The 22,720-nt window shown below is 37.5% G+C and overlaps 1 protein-coding gene across 1 annotated transcript in view; it reads left to right on the top strand.

Moving 5' to 3' along the window:
* Positions 1 to 22,720, top strand: part of ADAM32 (ADAM metallopeptidase domain 32) — a 176,570-nt gene that overhangs the window by 116,433 nt on the left and 37,417 nt on the right. The window contains exon 17 of the mRNA XM_025278234.3: positions 5,298 to 5,381. Within this exon, the coding sequence (XP_025134019.3) occupies positions 5,298 to 5,381 (84 nt within the window). The remainder of the gene's footprint in view (positions 1 to 5,297; positions 5,382 to 22,720) is intronic.

Below are 22,720 nucleotides of genomic sequence, written 5' to 3'. Positions count from 1 at the left end.
CAGATGATTTTGAATAAAATATTAAATATGTAAAATAAATGTATATATTTTGGTGATTTTTGGTGATCTGATAGTTTAAATGAAGTTTACCACAGATAAAGTATATAGTCTTTATATTGACTTCCTCTTCATGCCTAGAAGTCATGAATATCTCCTTAAAGGACAGATATGCCAGGGAGCTCAGTAGATGTATTTATGCCATGGAGTCAAAGCAATTAAAAAATGAGACACAGTCAATGGATGCTTTGAAATTATTTGTAATTTAGTAAGAACATAATTTTTTCTATAACATGGCAGTTCTTCTCAGTGAGGCCATATGAAAACAAATTTTACCATGTAGTTTTTAGTGATACTATAAATCATATATGATAAAACACTCTCGGGAACTTTGTTTTTGTCAGTAATGTCATTAAGTAGCAGGACTTCGTCTCAGTTTCAACTGAGGCAGACAAACAAATATAGTACATTCTAAAAAGAGTTGTTAGATGCACTGTGGGGGCCAAGAACTAATGAGAAGACTGAGCACATTAAAAGCTTACAGGGTTAGTGTGTCAGGATTTAGAAAGTGTTTGTGAGGTCATTTCTTTGAAGACTATTGTACTTTGATGTTTAAAGGAAATCATTTTATCATTATTTCATTTTAACCTTGAAACAAATCTTGAATGCTTTAGAAAAAGTATTATTGTACTCATTTAAGAAAACTGCAACTTAGGAAGTTGATATTGCTAGAAATAAAGAAGTTAGGAATATATCCTTAATCCTCTGATTATTATACTTTATAGTTAAAAGAATTAATATCTGGATATTAAAATATTCTGCAATAGAATGTTAGATATCTGTAGTAAAGTTAGATGAAAACTTCACATATCTTTTTTAGGGGACTCTAATAATGCCAAAAAATGCTCAAACTACCACACAATTGCACTCATCTCATATGCTAGTAAAGTAATGCTCAAAATTCTCCAAGCCAGGCTTCAGCAATATGTGAACCGTGAACTTCCAGATGTTCAAGCTGGTTTTAGAAAAAGCAGAGGAACCAGAGCTCAAAATGTCAAATTCCGCTGGATCATAGAAAAAACAAGAGAGTTCAAAAAAAAATCTATTTCTGCTTTATTGACTATGCCAAAGGCTTTGACTGTGTGGATCACAATAAACTGTGGAAAATTCTGAAAGAGATGGGAATACTGGAGCACCTGACCTGCCTCTTGAGAAACCTATATGCAGGTCAGGAAGCAACAGTTAGAACTGGACATGGAACAACAGACTGGTTCCAAATAGGAAAAGGAGTACGTCAAGGCTGTATATTGTCACCCTGCTTATTTAACTTATATGCAGAGTACATCATGAGAAACACTGGGCTGGAAGAAGCACAAGCTGGAATCAAGATTGCCGGGAGAAATATCAATAACCTCAGATATGCAGATGACACCACCATTAGGGCAGAAAGTGAAGAGGAACTAAAAAGCCTCTTGATGAAAGTGAAAGAGGAGAGTGAAAAAGTTGGCTTAAAGCTCAACATTTAGAAAACGAAGATCATGGCATCTGGTCCCATCACTTCATGGGAAATAGATGGGGAAATAGTGGAAACAGTGTCAGACTTTATTTTTTTGGGCTCCAAAATCACTGCAGATGGTGATTGCAGCCATGAAATTAAAAGACACTCACTCCTTGGAAGGAAAGTTATGACCAACCTAGATAGCATATTAAAAAGCAGAGATATTACTTTGCCAACAAAGGTCCGTCTAGTCAAGGGTATGGTTTTCCCAGTGGTCATGTATGGATGTGAGAGTTGGACTATGAAGAAAGCTGAGTGCCGAAGAATTGATGCTTTTGAACTGTGGTGTTGGAGAAGACTCTTGAGAGTCCCTTGGACTGCAAGGAGATCCAACCAGTCCTTCCTAAAGGAGACCAGTCCTGGGTGTTCATTGGAAGGACTGATGCTGAGGCTGAAACTCCAATACTTTGACCACCTCATGCGAAGAGTTGACTCATTGGAAAAGACCCTGATGCTGGGAGGGATTGGGGGCAGGAGGAGAAGGGGACGACAGAGGATGAGATGGCTGGATGGCATCACCAACTTGATGCACATGAGTTTGGGTGAACTCCAGGAGTTGGTGATGGACAGGGAGGCCTGGTGTGCTGCGATTAATGGGGTTGCAAAGTGTCGGACACAACTGAGCGACTGCACTGAATAATAGCTCATATTTAATGAGAACTCCCATTTATTGATTTATTTCTATGTAAACTTTTTATATAGGCAAGGAATACAGGATATTATTTAAACTGTGCTCTTAAGGATGGTTTTGTTAGATTTCAGGTTAATGTAATAAAAAGTGGTTTTTCTTTTGGTTCTGATTTTTATTTCAGTCTTGATTGATTTGTTACTTCCATATCCCTGCCCTGAATCATTTTTTGGACTGTCTTCTTAAGAACAATTTTGCATTCACAATAAAATTGAGAGGAAATTATATAAAGATTTCCCTTATACACTCTGGCCCCACATAAGCATATGTTACCATGTTATTAACTTCTTCCATTCAGTGTGTTATATTTGTTACTACTGATCAGCCTACATGGACACATGTTTATTACACAAAGGAAATAGTTTATATAAGCCTTCACTCTTGGTGTTGTACATACCAGTAGTTTATGGCCTATATTATTTTTCCTCTCTCTAAAGAACTTTATTTTAAAAACTTCTCTCATTTTCTGTATGTCTGAGAAAGCCTTTATTTCTCTATAACTTTTGAAGGAAAATTTCACAGTATATGGAATTCTAGATTGGGGATTTTTTTTCTATCAGTATTTTACTCCACTCTCTTCTGACTGTCTGGCTTCTGAGAAGTGAGATATAATTCTTATCATTGTTTCTCTATAGGTAAGTTTTTTTTTTTTTTAATCTTGCTTTTTAAAAGATTCATTCTTTGATTTTCTGTTTGGATATGATATGCCCAGGTGTAGTGGGTTTCTTTTTGTTGTTGTTGTATTTATCCTGCTTATTGTTTTCTGAATTTCCTAAAACTGTGGTTTCATGTCTGATATTAATTTGGGGAAAATTCTCAGTCATTATTGTTTCAAATGGGGTCTCCAGGGGGCACTAGTGGTAAGGAACCCACTTGCCAATGCAGGAGATATAAGAGACTCAGGTTTGATCCCTGGGTTGGGAAGATCCCCTGTGGGAGGGCATGGCAACCCACTCCAGTATCCTTGCATGAAGAATCCCCAAGGACAGAGGAGTTGGCAGGCTACAGTCTATGGGGTCGCAAAGAGTAGGATACGACCGAAGCGACTGAGCATGCACATTGTTTCAAATATTTCTTTTGTTCCTTTTTCTTCTGGCATTTCCATTACATATACATTATGCTTTTTTGTAGTTGTCCCTTGAATATTCTTTTTTTTGTCTTTGTTATTTTTGCTTTTTTGTTTTCAAGAATTCTTTTGATATATCCTCTAGCTCAGCGATTCCTTCCTCAGATATGTGAAGTATACTAATAAGCCCGTTAAAGGCATTATTCATTTTTGTTAGTGCATTTTTTCATTCCAGCATTTATTTCTTTTCCCTTGGGATTGCTGTCTCTCTGCTTCCATTGCCTATCTGTTCCTGCATGCTATCTACTTTGTCTGTTAGAGCCCTTAAGATGTTAATCATGAGTAAGTGAGTCTTTGCTAAGTTGTATCTGACTCTTTGCGACCCACCAGGCTCCTCTGTCCATGGGATTCTTCAGGCAAGAATACTGGAGTGGGTTGCCATTTCCTTCTCATAATTGTTTTAAACTCCAAGGCTGATAATTTCAGTATTCCTGATAATGTCTGGTTCTGATACTTGCTCCATTTTTCAAATTGTGTGTTTTGGCTTTTAATATAACCTTATCTGTTTTCTTGAGAGCTGAGCATGATGTGCCAGGCAAAGGAACTGCTGTAAATGGACCTTTAGTAATGTGGTGGTGAGGTGTTGTGGCAGGGAAGTATTCTTCAGTCCTATGATTAGATCTGTCTTTCAGTGAACCTGTGCCTTTGGATTGTGAACTTCACAAGTGTTTTTCAGGGTTTTGTTTTTTTTTTTTTTTCTTCCTTTATATGGGACAGTATGGCTGGAGCAGACTGGAGTTGGGTATTTCTCTTTTCACACATGAAAGGTTAAGAGCAGACTGATATTGGGTATTTCCCTTCTCCCAGATCAAATAGGCTCTGATAGAACACAAGCAGATTAGGCTATAATTATTAATAACTCATTTCTCCTGAGGGCCAGCCTTGTTAAGAACAGGCTGCTCTGGCTACTTCAAAATGGTTTCTTTTCCTCTCCTTCTGCAAGATAACAAGAAAAAATTTTCTCTAATATTTACTGTGAGAACATGGTTGAGCTCCTGGATATACATCACATGAAACAATGGGGGTTCCTCATGACTGGGTGCCTCTGGAGTTTTTAAGTCTCAGGGTTGTCCTTATTGCTGCTGCTGCTATGTCGCTTTAGTCGTGTCCAACTCTGTGCGACCCCATAGATGGCAGCCCACCAGGTACCGCCAATCCCTGGTATTCTCTATGCAAGAACAGTGGAGTGGGTTGCCATTTCCTTGTCCTTATTGAGGCACTCACAATTCATCAATTACTTTCTTTCCCTGGCACTGGTATCTGAGCTTTCTGCTTGTTAATCTTTGCTCTGGTAAGCTGTGACTCCCTGTATTTGCTTGTCTATCTCTCCAGTTGGAGAGCAGTGATTTGCCACCAAACCACTTTTATGAATCCTAAAAGAGTTTTTGCTTTTTCAGTCTGTTCAACTTTTTCATTGTTTTTAGGATGGAGTGGCAACTTCCAAGCTTCTTATTACATGGGGAAGTAAGAACATAAACCTGAATCATTTCTTAAAAATTTATTTTTAAAAATACTTTAGTTTTTAGAAAAGTTTTAAGTTTACATCAAAAGTTGCGGAAAATGCAGGGAATTTCCATGTACCATTTACCCCTACATAAATGCAGACTCCACCATCCACAATGCTACACCCAAAGTCCATAATTTACATTAAATTTGTCTGAAAAATCCCTAAATATTTGTAGCTTAAACTATACATTTCTAAATAACACTTATGCCAAAGGAGAAATCTCAAAAGAAATTAAAAAACACTTTGAATTAAATGAAAATGAGAATATAACATAAAAATCTGTGGGATGCAGCAGAAACGGTACTTAATGGAAATTTACTGCACTGAATAACTGTTGTCCTATGTTATAAAATTACTGATGGTAATGTTAAGATAACTGGACTCCTCTAACTTGGAAAAAAATTTGTTTGTTTTTCTTTAGATTTGTGTAAATCGTCAATGTGCAGACGTAGGGCCGTATATAAACCGAGTAAACCAGTGTTCAGCAAAGTGCAGTGGAAATGGAGTAAGTAACCACATGATTCATATTTCCCCAAATTATATCTCTCTTAGGTACTTTTCAGCATCAGTCATTAATTTATTTAACATTTATTAGGTTTCTACCATGTGCTAGGACCTGTTGTATCTAGCTATATGGGGCTGAATCAGATTATTAAATTTGTTGCCATTTGCGTTAGGGAATATTTTACAGCATTAAATTGCTGATGCCTTTAGCAAATTTATTATTATAGTTGGGTACTTTTCAGAGGTGTTAAATATTCCAATAAATGCATTGACCTCATTTCAGGAAGGTAATTATGGTAAAATTTGTGTGTCTGTGAATACATAGTGTGAGGGAAATCTATATGTTTTATCCCTCTTTTTATAATAGACTTTCCTCCCCATTGAGACCAATTTATTTCCCATACCAAAAAAGTAAGAGTGCAATGGATAAAAGGTTAGATTGTTAATCTCAAGTGATAGTGGAACACACCTATTTTATTTTATTTCTTCTTTAAAAATTGTGATTGGAATATAGTTGATTCACAGTGTTGTGTTAGCTTCAGGTGTACAACAAAATGAATCAGTTATACATATACATAGCCATTCCTTTTTAGATTTTCCCCATATAGGTTATTAACGAATATTGAGTAGTGTTCCCTGTGCATACAGTAAATCCTTATTAGTTTTCTGTTTTATATACAGTATTGTTTACCTGTTAATCCCAAAATCCTAATTTATCCTTCCCTCACCAACTTTCACCTTTGGTAACTATAAGTTTGTTTTTACATCTGTAACTGTATTTCAGTTTTGTAGCTAAGTTCATTTGTAGCCTTTTTTTTAGACTCCAGATGTAAGTGATATCATATAACATTTGTCATTCTCTGTCTGACTTACTTAATTCAGTATGACAATCTCTAGGTCCATCCATGTTGCTTCAAATGGCATTATTTTTTTTTTTTTTTTCCATTGTACACATGTAGCACACCTTCTTTATCCATTCCTTTGCCAATGGACATTTAGGTTGCTTCCGTGTCTTGACTATTGTAAACAGTGTTGCTATGAACATGGGGGTGCATGTGTACTTTTGGACCAATGGCTTTTTTTGCAGATCTAGAACAAAAAGAAGATCTTAAAATTTGTATGGAACACAGGAAACACAAAAGACCCCAGATAGCCAAAGCAATCTTTAAAAATTAAAATCTCGAAAGAAAAATAAAACTGGAAGAATCAGACTCCTTGACTTTAGACTATACTACAGAGCTATAGTAATCAAAGCAGTATGGTACTAGCAGAGAAATAAAAATATAGATCAATGGAATGGGATATAAAACCCAGAAATAAACCCATAACCTATGATCAATTAATCTATAAAAAAAGAGGCAAGAATACATGGAAAAAAGACAATCTCTTCAATAAATGATGCTTACTGAAAAACTGGACAGCTATATGTAAAAGAATAAAATTAGAATAGTCTCTAGTATCACACAGAAAAATAAACTCAAAATGGATTAAAGACCTAAATACAACACCAGATACAATAAAACTCTTAGAGGAAAACATAGGCAGAACACTCTATGATATGAAAAGAACAATGATATCTTTTTGGACCTACTTCCTAGAGTAATGGAAATAAAAACAAAATAAACAAATGGGACTTAATTGTACTTAAACGCTTTTGCATAGCAAAGGAAACCATAAACAACTGGAAAAGACAACCTACTTAATGCATATTTGCAAATGATGTAACTGATAAAGGATTAATCTCCAAAATATACAAATAGCTCATACAGCTCAATATAAAAAAGAAAAAGACAAAATGAAAAAGTGGGCAGACCTAGTTAGACATTTCTCCAAATAAGACATACAGATGACCAACAAGCACATGAAAAAAATGCTCAGTGTTACTAATTGTTAGCGAAATGCAAATCAAAACTAAAATGAGATCACCTCACACTGGTCAGAACTGCTATCATCAAGAAAATTTATAAGCAATAAATACAGCAAAGGATGTGGAGGAAAGGGAAGCCTCCTACACTGTTGATGGGAATGCACACTGGTACAGCCACAGGGAGAATAGTATCAAGGTTCCTTGAAAAACTAAAAACAGAACTACCATATGACCCAGAAATCCCACTCCTAGGCATATATCTGGAGAAAACCAAAATTCAACAATATCCTTCAGTTCAGTGTTCATTACAGCACTATTGACAGCAGAACATGGAAACAAACTAAATGTCCATCAAGAGAGGAATGGGTAAAGAAGATGCAGCACATATATACAATAGAATTTTACCCAGCCACAAAAAGAAGCAAAACTGTGTCATTTGCAGAGATGTGGAGGAACTTAGAAACTGTCATACAGACTGAAGTAAGTCAGAGAAAAATATCTTTTATATGTGGAATCCGGAAAAATGATACAGATGAACTTATTTGCAAAGCATAAAGACACAGATAGAGATCAAACATATGGATACCCAGGGAGGAAGAGGGGGTGGGGTGAATTGGGAGATTGGGATTGATGTATATACACCATTGATAATATGTATAAAATAGATAACCAATGAGAATACTGTAACTCTACTCAATGCTCTGTGATGACCTAAATGGGAAGGAAATCCAAAACAGAGGGGTATGTATGAGTATAGCTAATTCACTTTGCTGTACAGTAGAAACTAACACAAGCTTGTAAAGCAACTATACTCTAATAAAAATTAATAAAAAATGAAATAAAATTTCTTATAGATAATATAGTTTTTTTCCGCTGATAGCTTCTTATCATTTGCCTATATGAGTTCCATCAATTTCCTCTTCCATTTTTGTGTTTTTGTTTTCTCAAATTATTTTATGTTGTGAATTTGTTACCAAATTGAAATAGCTCTAGTTATTTTTTTCTACTTCTTTCCCTTTAATCTTTATGCTACAACAGAATTTTACAAAATCTATTCTGATGCAGAGTTGCAGTTGTTTTTGTTTGTTCGTTTGTTTGTTTTAGTTTTATCTGTCTATATATCTCCTTGCTTAGTTGCTCAGTAATGTCCGACTCTTTGAAACCTTTTACATTGTGGCCCGTCAGGCTCTTCCATTCATGGGATTTTTCAGGCAAGAATACTGAAGTGGGTTACCATTTCCTACTCCAGGTATATCACCTTACTGAAAGTTTAATGTGCATTTAAGGTAGAAGAGCTCCTTTCAAGATTTCTGTAAGGCAGGTCTAGGGGTGATGAACTCTCAGCTTTTGTCTTTGGAAAGTCTTTATTTCTCTTTCATATCTGAATGATAACTTTGCCACATAGAATATTCTTGGGTGACAGTTTTTGTCTCTGAGTATTTTGGGAATGTTACCCCTCTGCCCCCTGCCATCTCTGTAGAGTTTTTCTGCTGATAGACTAATGGGGATTCCTTTGTAGGTTACCATCCCTTTTTTCTGGGCTACCTTTAAAATTCTTTTATCAGTGACCTGTGATAATTTTAGTGTGTCTTGAAGGTCTTTTTGCATTCAGATTATTAGGAGATTTTTATTTTCATGTCCTAGTATATCCAGTTCCTTCCCCATGTTTGTGAAGTTCTCAACTATTATTTATTTAAAAATGCTCTCTGTTCTTTTCTCCCTTTCTTCTCTGGGATACCCTTTACCCAGATTGGCTTGCCTAAAAGAGTTGGATAGCTCTCACAGAATTTTGTCATTTTTATATCTTATTTCTCTTGCCTATTCTACTTGTATCATTTCTAGATTTCTATCTTCATGCCCATGTTAGCTCTCTCTTCCATATGGTCTACTCTATTTTTAGAGATTTCTAATGCATTCTTCATCTCATTTATTGAGTTCTTCAGCTCCAGAATTTTTATTTGGTTCTTTTTTAGAGTTTTTTTAGAGTCTGAGTCTTACTGGTAAAGTATTTCTTTTGTTCTTTAATTTTATTCCTGAGGTCACTGAACTGCCTTTCTGAGTTTTCATGTAACTTCTTGAGTTTGTTCATGACAGCTATTTTGAATTCTGTATCAGTTAGGCTGCAGTATTTTTTTACTTAAAGTTCAATTTCTAGATAATTCATTTTCTTTTTGTGAAATTGTGTTAACTGGTTCTTCATGGCTCCTGATGAGTCTTTCCTTTTCTGGTGCATTTTAAGTAGGGAATACCTTTTTGCTTGATTCTAATGATTCTATGAGTTAGAAATTAGAGAGCTTTGTTTTATTTTCCAGTAGGTGGTGGAATAGCATACGTATTGGGGTTTTCTTACAGGAGCTGTTTCTGGTTATTTTGTACTTTAAAGCCCGCACATTCCGCCCTCCAGCACTTCTGTCAGAGTTGTTGCCTGTGCCCTCATCATCACTTTTCTTGTGCCTTAGGGGTTCTGTCAGCATCACTGTCCTTGCTGCCTAGAGCACTGGGAAGGTGGGCTCTTCCCTCCTGTCCAGGATCACCTGATTCTCAGGCTCCACCACCACTGTGGGAGGGGAAGAGTGATGCAGGAGCCAGGGTCATGCCGCCACTTGTAACGGGTCTGATGTTTTAGAGTTTGTGGGCTCCCTTGCTACGGGTTAGGCTCAGCAGCGGGAGGAACAGTGTCGCACGTCCCAGCGCTGCTGCTCCTCAGTTACCTGCGGCTGCAGGTGTGGCTGTAGCCAGGGGGCCAGTGTTATCCGTGCCACCTGCTCTGCTACCCCCGGGTTCTCTGTGGTTGCAGACTTAGCTGTCATGGCTGGAGGTCCAGGTTTGCAGGTACAGCCTCTGCTTTCTCTCGTTTCTGCCTTCTCTGTCTATTCCAGTTTACCCACCCTTAGCTTTAAAGATATGTAGAATTTTCTAGTGTGCTGGTGTATTGGGCAGAGACAACTTTGTTGCAATGTGGATGCTTTACAGGTTGTAGATTGAAGTGGAACAACAGAGGTAGCTTTTCACTTCGCCTTATTGCTGGCATTATCCCTTGGTTTAACCTTGGGGTCTCATAGATGCAAGCCCTGTTGGCTTTCAAAGCTGGATTCTGTGGGGCTCATTTCTCAGGTGCATGTCTGAAAAGTTGGGGTGCCAGAGGTGAGGTTGAAATCCTTTGCTGCTCTGCCGGAAGCTAGGGGTTTTGAATTCCCTCCTGGTTGTGGGTCGCTGGGTGTGGGGTTTATGGCAAGATGGTATCTCAGTGTCTCCTAGTTGCTTCCATGTGGGTTTTTCCTCATTCACTTGGTATGTTGGAATCAATTAGCTTGTGTTGGACTCTTTTTTTCCTTAAGAGGAAACTGTAGTAGTTGTAGATTCAGCGAGTCCATGGGATGAGGTGAGTTCAAGGCCCTCCTATGTCACCATCTTCAGCCGTACTTTTCCAGCTTCTTTTAATTGGTATATTAGAACGTTAACATCCAAAGTGATGATTGATATAGTTGGAATAATAGCTATCATGTTTGTTACTGTTTTTTATTTATTGCCTTGTTCTTATTTTTGTCTTTACTCTTTCTTCTTTTTGCCATTCTAGTTGAGCCTTTTGTAGTATATGATGCCATTTTATTTCTTAACACATCAGTTATATTTTTTGGTTTACTTTTTTACTGGGTTGCCCTAGTGTTTGCAGTATACATTTTACAACTAACCTAAGTCCACTTTCAGGTAACACTATACTGCTTGTAGTATAAGTAATCTTACAATAAGAAAATAACCCATGTCCTCCCTCCTGTCTTTTGTAGCATGCTGTCGTTCATTTTACTTACACAGAAACATACATAATTGATTACAAAGCTGCTATTATTTTTTTGAACAGTCTGTTTTCTATTAGATCAGTTAAGAAGAACAACAGAAATTTTTTTTGTTTACTTATTCCATCTCTAATACTCTTTTCTTTATGTAAATCTGATTTCTCTGACCTATACAATTTTTCTTATCTTTGATCTTCTTTTATCATTTCTACCACAATAGGTTTACTGGTGACAAATTTCTCAGTTTTAGCTTGTCTGAGAAAGTCTATTTTTCATTTTTGAAAGATTAATTTTGCAGGATATGAAATTCTAGCTTGATGATTCTTTTCTTATAAACACTATAAATATTTCACTCCATGCTTTTCTTGCTTGCATTATTTCTGAATAGTAGTCCAATGTAATTTTTGTCATTGTCTCTCTATAGATAAGGGTATTTTTGGTGTCCTTTGGCATCTTTCAAGGTTTTCCTTTATCTTTGACTTTCTACAGTTTGAATATGATACCTACATGTAAACTTTTGGCATTCATCCTGCTTGTTGGATTCTGAGTTTCTTGGGTCTTTAGTTTGGTATCTAACCTTAATTTTGTAAAATTTTCAATCATTATCGCTTCCAGTGTCTTTCATATCTTTCTTTTTTTTGCCTTCTAGTATACCCTGGAGAAGGGAAAGGCTGCCTACTCTGGTCTTCTGGCCTGGAGAATTCCATGGATTGTATAGTCCATGGGATCACAAAGAGTCAGACGTGACTGGGTGGCTTTCACTTGCGCTGCCATTTCACATGAGTTATCCCCTTTGTTTCAGTATCCTATCATTTTGCGTTTTCATACTGTTCATGGGGTTCTCAGGGCAAGAATACTGAAGTGGTTTGCCATTCCCTTCTCCAGTGGACCACGTTCTGTCAGATCTCTCCACCATGACCCGCCTGTCTTGGGTTGCCCCACGGGCATGGCTTAGTTTCATTGAGTTAGACAAGGCTGTGGTCCTAGTGTGATTAGATTGACTAGTTTTCTGTGAGTACGGTTTCAATGTGTCCGCCCTCTGATGCCCTCTTGCAACACCTACCATTTTACTTGGGTTTCTCTTACCTTGGGCATGGGGTAACTCTTCACGGCTGCTCCAGCAAAGTGCAGCCACTGCTCCTTATCTTGGACGAGGGGTATCTCCTCACCGCCGCCCTTCCTGACCTTCAATGTGGGATAGCTCCTCTAGGCCCTCCTGTGCCCACGCAGCCACAGCTCCTTGGACATGGAGTTGGACCTCCCGGCCACTGCCCCTGACCTCGGGCGTGGGGAGAGTGAAAAAGTTGGCTTAAAGCTCAACATTCAGAAAACAAAGATCATGGCATCTGGTCCCATCACTTCATGGGAAATAGATGGGGAAACAGTGGAAACAGTGTCAGACTTTATTTTTTTGGGCTCCAAAATCGCTACAGATGGTGACTGCAGCCATGAAATTAAAAGACACTTACTCCTTGGAAGTAAAGTTATGACCACCATAGATAGCATATTGAAAAGCAGAGACATTACCTTGCCAACAAAGGTTCGTCTAGTCAAGGCTTTGGTTTTTCCTGTGGTCATGTATGGATGTGAGAGTTGGACTGTGAAGAAAGCTGAGCGCCGAAGAATTGATGCTTTTGAACTGTGGTGTTGGAGAAGACTCTTGAGAGTCCCTTGGAGCAAGGAGATCCAACCAGTCCATTCTGAAGGAGATCAGCCCTGGGATTTCTTTGGAAGGAATGATGCTAAAGCTGAAACTCCAGTACTTTGGCCACCTCATGTGAAGAGTTGACTCATTGGAAAAGACTCTGATGCTGGGAGGGATTGGGGGCAGGAGGAGAAGGGGACGACAGAGGATGAGATGGCTGGATGGCATCACTGACTCGATGGACGTGAGTCTCAGTGAACTCCAGGAGTTGGTGATGGACAGGGAGGCCTGGTGTGCTGCGATTCATGGGGTCGCAAAGAGTTGGACAGGATTGAGTGACTGATCTGATCCCCTTTGTTGTTGTCTCACAGTCTTTGGAACTTCTGGGATTTTTTTTTCCAGTATTTTTTTCCTCTTTGTCTTTTAATTTTGGAAGTTCTATTGAGAAATCCTTAAACTCAGAGATTATCCTCAGCTCTGACAAGTCTACTCCCTATCCCATCTTCATTTCTGTTATAGTTTTTAATCTCTAGCATTTCTTTTTGATTCTGTCTTAGAATTTCTCTCTGTCTGCTTCCATTATCTACCTATACTTGTTTGCAGTCTATTGTATTTGTTAAAGTCCTTAAAATATTAATTATAGTTAATGTAAATTCCAACATCCTCATTGTAGGATGCTCTGATGCTTGCTCTGTTCAAACTGTGTGTTTTGCTATTTTTTAAACCCTGTAATTTTTTTCCTGATAGCTGTACATGATGACTGGGTAAAAGGAACTGACATAGTGAAAGCCTTTAATAATATGTGGTAAGCTCTATGGAAGAGGGGTGGAAGCATTCTATAGTCCTGTCATTAGGTCTGTCTTTTAGACTTAATATACTTTTGGTCTGTGAATTTCACAAGTGTTTCTCAGTTTTTCCCTGCTTCTTAGATGGAATATGATTGGTAAGTAGGCTAGAGTTAGAATTTTCCCTTCACCTATATTAGATAGGCACGGAAAAAAAGAAAACTCAATAAATTTAGGCTCTGATATAGTAATTTCTCTTAAGGTTAAACCTTGTCAAAAAGAACAGAGTATTCTGGTATGTTTCAAAACTTCTTCCTTTCCCCTCCCCCTGCTGAAAATGCAAGGGAATTTTTCTCTGTTATTTACTGTGAGAATCTGGTCTAGCTCCTAGAGGTAAAATTCACAAAAGCGTAGGGCCCGTTGGACACTCTTAGAGTTTTTAACTCTCAGACTTGACCAAACTGAGCCTCTGGTAGTATATCTGTTTCCTATTCTGGTACTGAATCTCATGGGGATTTCTGCTCCTGGGTTTCCATTCTGATAATTTGTGGTTCTCTGTGTTTGCCTGTTTGCCTCGACCATTTTGGAGGCAGCAGTTTGTTTTGTGACCTTTAGTTCTCTGACATAAAAATTGTTGATTTTCAGTTTGTTCTTTTTTTTTACTTGTTAAGATGGAGTAGTGACTTCCAAGCTTCTTACATGCCAGATCAGAAAACAGTGTTCTGCTTTTGTTCTCACAAAAATTTAAAAAAACTGTCTCTGCTAGTATAACTGCTGCTGCTGCTGCTGCTAAGTCGCTTCAGTCGTATCCAACTCTGTGTGACCCCATAGACGGCAGCCCACCAGGCTCCCCCATCCCTGGGATTCTCCAGGCAAGAACACTGGAGTAGGTTGCCATTTCCTTCTCCAACGCATGAAAGTGAAAAGTGAAAGTGAAGTTGCTCAGTCGTGCCCGACTCTTAGCGACCCCATGGACTGCAGCCCACCAGGCTCCTCCGTCCATGGGATTTTCCAGGCAAGAGTACTGGAGTGGGGTGCCATTGCCTTCTCTGGCTAGTATAACTAGAGAGATATAAATTGGGCATATATAAATGGAAATTATAGTAAGATACATTTCTGAAGATGAAATAAAGAGTACTTTACTAAAACTTCACAGAAATCTTTCAATTCAGTGGTAGCTACTCCACTCAATCAATCTTGTATAATTTAAGAGCTTAAAAAATAACTGTAAATAATAAGATTGATAATTTCGTTTCACAAATACCAGATAACTATTTCATGAATAGACTGTTAGGTAGTCTGATGTTAAGTAAATTGGCAAGGCAAATTAGCTTTCTATGGGTTGACTTCCAGAAAATTAGCTTAAAGCCAAAAATCACACAACATTAAAATAATTAATATTGGAATAATAAAAAGCAGGTTGCAGTGTGAAGTCAGTAAGTTAAAAAAAACTCACATTTGAATACAAATGTAAAACACTATCCAAATTAAAATATATTCTTTCTGTTAATAACTTTAAGGGGTCACAAATTTAAATATGCCAACAGACAAGATCAATGAATGAGGTTAATTTGATATTCAAAGAAAGACATTAAACTAGTTATGTTATCATTGATACACCTACCTAGTTGTATTGCTTTGTTATTTAGTTACAAGGTCTTTTATCTGATTCTCTTAGAACCCCATGGACTGTAGCTTGGGGTCTTAAGTTACAGACAGGCTCCTCTCTCTGTCCAAGGGATTTCCCAGGCAAGAATGTATCAGTAGATTTCATTCTTTACCCATGGCAGTAGACTTACAAGGCCTTTAACTATAAAGTTCGGAGAAGGCAATGGCACCCCACTCCAGTACTCTTGCCTGGAAAATCCCATGGACAGAGGAGCCTGGTAGGCTGCAGTCCATGGGTCGCTAAGAGTCGGATATGACTGAGCGACTTCACTTTCACTTTCCACTTTCATGCATTGGAGAAGGAAATGGCAACCCACTCCAGTGTTCTTGCCTGGAGAATCCCAGGGATGGGGGAGCCTGGTGGGCTGTTGTCTATGGGGTTGCACAGAGTCGGACACGACCGAAGTGACTTAGCATATATATATACATAAATTCACTGATAGGTTTAACTTTATAATTATACTAGTGTTACCACATTAGTTTTGACTGTTCTGTTGTTACCAATTTATAGTGTTTGATTTGTTTATTCTGGACTCAATCATGTTTCTTTCTTCAAACTCTCATTTTTATTTTTACTTGCAATATATATATATATATATATATATAAAAACCCACTCTGCTTCATTTTTCTCCTTCACCCCAAATCTTCTTGAGCAATGAATGCTATAAATATTTCTTTGAACACTCTGGGCATTTCAGATAAAGCTTATCTGGAGCCTACATTTGTCCAACAGGACAATTATTGATCTGCTAACAATCTAATCTTACTCCTTCAAATTCATGGACATTGCTTAAATAAGCAGTACTTATTCATCACTGAAGACTTTGAAAATTTAGAAATCTAAAGTAGAAAGCAAAAAATTAACCGTATTTTTTACAATACAGACTTAACTCTTCTCCTGCAAGCTTTGTTTCTTTGTCCATGTATGTACATGTATTGTTCTTGTTCAGTAGCTAAGCTAAGTCGTATCTGACTCTTTGTAGCCCCGTGGACTGTAGCACACTAGGCTCCTCCGTCCTTCACTATCTCCTGGAGTTTGTGCGAATTTGTCCATTGAGTTGGTGTTGCTTTCTAACCCTCTCATTCTCTGCTACCCCCTTCTCGTCTTGCCTTCAATCTTTTCCAGCATCAGGGTCTTTTCCTTTTCAATGAATAGGCTCTTTGCATTAAGTGACCAAAGAATCGGAGCTTCAGCATCAGTCCTTTCAATGAATATTCAGGGTTAATTTCCTTTAGTATTGACTGATTTGATCTTCTTTCAGTTCCAGGGGTGTCACAAAAAAGTCTTTTCCAGAACCACAGTTCAAAAGCATCAGTTCTTCAGTGCTCAGACTTGTTTTACGGTCCAGCTCTCTTATCTGTACATGACTACTGGAAAAACCATAGCTTTGACTAACTGGACCTCTGTCAGCAAGGTGATGTATCTGCTTTTTAATGCTCTGTCTTCCCTGTTGGCTCAGATGATAAAGAGTCTGCCTGCAATGCAGGTGACCCAGGTTCAATCCCTGGGTTGGGAACATCCTCTGGAGAAGGGAAATGGCAACCTACTCTAGTATTCTTGTCTGGAGAATCCCGTGGACAGAGGAGCCTGGAGGGCTACAGTTCATGTGGTCGCAAAGAGTCAGACACAACTAAGCGACTAATACATTCACTTTACAGGTTTGTCATAGCTTTTCTTTCAAGGAGCAAGTGTCTTTTATTTCACGGTTGCAGTCACTGTCCACAGTGATTTTGGAGCCCAAGAAAATAAAATCTATCACTGCTTCCACTTTTTCCCCTTCTAGTTTCCATGAAATAATTGGACTGGATGTCACGATCTTAGTTATTTTAATGTTCAGCTTCAAGCCAACTTTTTATAAATTCATTTATTCATTCATTCTTCAAATATGTTTATGTATGTAAATGTGCAGATTTATTCATTGAGTCACTTATTCAACAAAGAAGACATGGTGCTATCTATAAAGGGAACTAGGAAGCTTTTTAAATCCCACATACTTTCACTCTTAAAAACTTTTCTATGCTTTAAATATTGCCTCTTGATGAAAGTGAAAGAGGAGAGTGAAAAAGTTGGCTTAAATCTCAACATTCAGAAAACTAAGATCATGGCATCTGGTCCCATCACTTCATGGGAAATAGATGGGGAAAGAGTGGAAACAGTGTCAGACTTTATTTTTTTGGGCTCCAAAATCACTGCAGATGGTGATTGCAGCCATGAAATTAAAAGACGCGTACTCCTTGGAAGGAACGTTATGACCAACCTAGATAGCATATTGAAAAGCAGAGATATTATTTTGCCAACAAAGGTCCAACAAAACCAAAGGCTATGGTTTTTCCAGTGGTCATGTATGGATGTGAGAGTTGGACTGTGAAGAAAGCTGAGCACCGAAGAATTGATGCTTTTGAACTGTGATGTTGGAGAAGACTCTTGAGAGTCCCTTGGAGTGCAAGGAGATCCAACCAGTCCATCCTAAAGGAGATCAGTCCTCATGCTGAGGCTGAAACTCCAATACTTTGGCCACCTCATGTGAAGAATTGACTCATTGGAAAAGACCCTGATACTGGGAGGGATTGAGGGCAGGAGGAGAAGGGGACGACAGAGGATGAGATGGCTGGATGGCATCACTTGACTCGATGGACATGAGTTTGAGTGAATTCCGGGAGTTGGTGATGGACAGGGAGGCCTGGCGTGCTGCAATTCATGGGGTCACAAAGAGTCAGATATTACTGAGCAACTGAACTGAACTGAACTGAAAATCATTATAAAAAACAATATTTGTACAATTATGTATAATATATGTACAATTGACTGTGGAACCTACAGATATGGCGGGTCAGCGGTCCTATACACTTTATGCAAAGGAATTTGATACCTGCAGGGGTCATAGAACCAATTCCCCTTGGATTTTGAAGGAGGTCTGTAACTTTTTAAATCATTCTCTTATGTTAAATGTCATGTGATATTTGATTCTTCATTATTATCAAAATTTGCTTTGATGTACAAACTTGTATCTAAATATTTGTAAACATTCTTGCTGTTTCTATAGGCTAGATCCCCAAAAGTAGAATTATAGACTGTAAGGGAGTAATTCCTTTTATGATATTAACCTAAAAATTTTAAGTGCTTTCCAATGAGTTTCATAAATTTCCTCTATGGGAACAGGCATATAAAAAATTCTTCTTTCATTTCTTCTTCTCAAGTATAAGCACTATTTTATAATATTAGCTAACTTGATACATAAGAGAAGGTTCTTCACTATACATTTTTTTTTGGCCACTTGTAAGAATTATTTTTTAAATTGAAAGATACTTGCTTTATAATGTGTTGATTTCTGCTATACAACAATGTGAATAAACTATAATTATACATATGTCCCTTCCTTCTTGAGCCTCACTCCACTCCTCCATTCCACTCCTCTAGGTCATCACAAAGCATTGAGTTGAGTTCCATGTGCTCTACAGCTGCTTCCTACTACCAATCTATTTTACACATGGTAGTATATGTATGTCAATTCTACTCTCTCAGTTCTTCCTTCCTCTTCCCCTACTGTGTCCACAAGTTCATTCTCAGTCTGTGTGTCTGTCCTGCCTTGCAAACAGGTTCATTAGTGCCAATTTTCAAGATTCTGTATATATGGATTAATATACAATATTCATTTTTTTCTTTTTGACTTACTTCACTCTGTATAACAGGCTCTAGGTTCATCCACCTTACTACAACGGATTCAAATTTGTTTCTCATTATGGCTGAGTAATATTCCTTTGTATATATGTACTACAACTTCTTTATCCATTCATCTATTGATGGCTATCTAGGTTGCTTCCACATCTTAGCTACTGTAAATAGTGTGCAGTGAACTTTGGGGTACATGTGTCTTTTTGAGTTATGTTTTTTTCAGGGTATATGCCCAGTAGTGGAGTTGCTAGGTCATATGGTGGTTTTTTCCCTAGATTTTTAAGGCGTCTCCATACTGTCTTCCATAGTAGCTGTATCAATTTACATTCCCAATGACAGTGCAAGAGGGTTCTCTCTTACCCACATCCTCTCCAGCATTTATGTTTATGATGGTGATTATGTTTGTGATTATTTGGTGATGGCCATTCAGACTTGTGTACAGTGATACCTCATTGCAGTTTTGATTTGCATTTCTCTAATAATGAGCTTACTCCTTGGAAGAAAAGCTATGACAAACCTAGATAGCAATTGAAAAGCAGAGAGATTACTTTGCTGATAAAGGTCCATTTAGTCAAAGCTGTGGTATTTACCATAGTCATGTATGGATGTGAGAGTTGGATCATGAAGAAGGAAGGGTGAATGCTGAAGAATTGATGGTTTTGAACTGTAGTATTGGAGAAGACTCTTGAGAATCTCTTGGACAGCAAGGAGATCAAACTAGTCAATGCTAAAGGAAATCAGTCCTGAATATTCATTGGAAGGACTGATGCTGAAGCTGAAGCTCCAGTACTTTGGCCGCTGATGCAAAGAGCCAACTCATTGGAAAAAACCCTGATGCTGGGAAAGATTGAAGGCAGGAGGAAAAGGGGATGACAGAGGATGAGATGGTTGGATGGCATCACCAACTCAGTGGATATGGGTTTGAGCAAACACAGGGAGGTGGTGAAGGACAGGGAAGCCTGGTATGCTGTAGTTCATGGGATCACAAAGAGTCGGAAGTGACAAGCAACTGAACAACAACAACAATAATGAGCATGTTGAGCATCTTTTCATGTTTGTTGACCATCTGTATGTCTTCTTTGGAGAAATGTCTGTTTAGGTCTTCTGCCCATTTTTTTTTATTGGGTTGTTTGTTTTTCTGGTATTTAGCTGCATGAGCTGCTTGTATATTTTGGAGATTAATCCTTTGTCAGTTGCTTCATTTGCAATGATTTCCATTCTGAGTATGGTCTTTTCATCTTGTTTAATGTTTCTTTTGCTGTACAAAAGCTTCTAAGTTTAATTAGATCTCATTTGTTTATTTTGTTTTTATTTCCATTACTCTAGGAGGTGGGTCAAAGAGGATCTTGCTGAGATTTTTATCAAAGAGTTCTCTATGTTTTCCTCTATGAGTTTTATAGTGTCTGGTCTTACAATTAGGTCTTTAATCCATTTTGAGTTTATTTTTGTGTATGGTGTTAGGAGGCATTCGAATTTCATTCTTTTACATGCTGTCCAGTTTTTCCAGCACCACCTTTTGAAGAGGCCATCATCCTTTCTCCATTGTATATTCTTGCCTCCTTTTTCAAAGATAAGGTGCCCATAGGTATGTGGGTTTATTTCTGGGCTTTCTTTCTATCTTATTCCATTGATTTATATATTTTTTGTGTGCCAGTGCCATACTGTCTTGATTACTGTAGCTTTGTAGTATAGTCTTTGAAGTTAGGAAGATTGATTCCCCCAACTCCATTTTTCTCAGGATTTCTTTGACTATTCATGCATGGTCTTTTGTGTTTCTATACAAGTTGTAAATTTTTTTTGTTCTAGTTCTCTGAAAAATTACTTTGGTAATTTGATAGGAAGCATATTGAATTTGTTGATTGGTTTGGTCATATAGTCATTTTCACAATATTGATTTTTCTAATTAAAAAACATAGTATAGCTCTCCATCTCGTTGTGTTCTTTGATTTCTTTCATCAGTATCTTATATGTTTCTGCATATAGGTCTTTTTTTTAATTTAATTTTATTTTTAAACTTTACAAAATTGTATTAGTTTTGCCAAATATCAAAATGAATCCGCCACAGGTATACATGTGTTCCCCATCCTGAACCCTCCTCCCTCCCCTTACCATCCCTCTGGGTTGTCCCAGTGCACTAGCCCCAAGCATCCAGTATCGTGCATCGAACCTGAACTGGTGACTCGTTTCATACATGATATTTTACATGTTTCAATGCCATTCTCCCAAATCTTTCCACCCTCTCCCTCTCCCACAGAGTCCATAAGACTGTTCTATACATCAGTGTCTCTTTTGCATATAGGTCTTTTGTCTCCTTAGGTAGGTTTATTCCTAGATATTTTATTCTTTTCATTGAAATGGTGAGTGGGATTGTTTTCTTAATTTCTCTTTCTGATTTTTCATTGTTAGTGTATAGGAATGCAAGAAATTTCAATATTAATTTTATATTCTGAGGTTTTTACTAAATTCATTGATTAACTCTAGTTATTTTCTGATGGTATCTTTAGGGTTTTCTATGTATAGTATCATGTTATCTGCAAAAAGTGAGAATTTTCTTTCTTGTTTTCCAGTCTTGATTCCTTTTATTTATTTTTCTTTTCTGATTGCAGTTGCTAGGATTCCCAGAACTATATTGAATAATAGTGGTGAGAATTGGCACCCTTCTCTTATTCTTGATCTTAGAATAAGTGCTTTCAGGGTTTTACCATTGAGAATAATGTTTGCTGTGGGTTTGTTTTACATTGCTTCTATTATGTTGAGGTACGTTCCTTCTTTGCCCACTTTCTGGAGGTTTTTTTTTTTTTTATCATAAATGGGTATTGAATTTTGTCAAAAGCTTTCACTGCATGTATTGAGATTGTCATATGGTTTTTATCTTTCAATCTGTTAGTATGGTGTTGCTGCTGCTGCTAAGTCACTTCAGTCGTGTCTGACTCTGTGTGACCCCATAGACGGCAGCCCACCAGGCTCCCCCATCCCTGGGATTCTCCAGGCAGTAACACTGGAGTGGGTTTCCATTTCCTTCTCCAGTTAGTATGGTGTATCATTGATCAATTTACATATATTGAAGATTTCTTGAATCCTTGGGATAAACCTCCCTTGATTATAGTGTATGATCCATAGTGTATATCATAGTGTATTGTTGGATTCAGTTTTATAGTATTTTGTTGAGAATGTTTATCTGTGATATTGGTCTGCCCACAGTTTTCTTTTTTTTGCAATATCTTTTTCTGGTTTTGGTGTAAGGGTGATTGTGGCCTCATAGAATGAGGTTGGAAATGTTCTTCCCTCTGCAATTTTTTGGGTAGTTAGAGCATTTCTAAATGCTTGGTAGAATTCACCTGTGAGACCATCTGGCCCTGGGCTTTTGTTTGTTGGAAGATTTTGATCACAATTTCACAGTTTGTGATTGGTCTGCTCATATATTCTATTTTCCCCTTGTTCAGTCTTGGGAGGTTGTACTGTTCTAAAAATTTGTCCATTTCTTTGGGGCTATCTATTTTATTGGCATATAGTTGCTCATTGTAGTCTCATATGATTTTTTTTTTTTGTATTTCTGCATTGTCTACTGTAACTTCTTTTTCATTTCTAATTTTATTGTTTTGAGTCTTCCCTTTTTTCTTGATGAGTCTGGCTAATAGTTTGTCAATTTTGTTTATCTTCTCAAAGAACCAACTTTCAGTTGTACTGATCTTTGCTATTTTTTTTCCTTCATTTCTGCTCTGATCTTTATGATTTATTTCCTTCTACTAATTTTGGGAGTTCTTTGTTCTTCTTTTTCTAGTTTTTTTTAGGTATGTGGTTAGGTTGTTTATTTGATGTTTATCTCATTTCTTGAGGTAGGATTGTATTGCTATAAAACTCTCTTAGAACTGCTTTTGTTGTATCCCATAGATTTTGGATAATTGTG

Source organism: Bubalus bubalis, chromosome 1, assembly GCF_019923935.1.
Source record: "Bubalus bubalis isolate 160015118507 breed Murrah chromosome 1, NDDB_SH_1, whole genome shotgun sequence".
Classification (NCBI taxonomy): Eukaryota; Metazoa; Chordata; class Mammalia; order Artiodactyla; family Bovidae; genus Bubalus; species Bubalus bubalis.
Note: the sequence above shows the minus strand (reverse complement) of the source record. Positions and strands in the feature narration are given on the sequence as shown.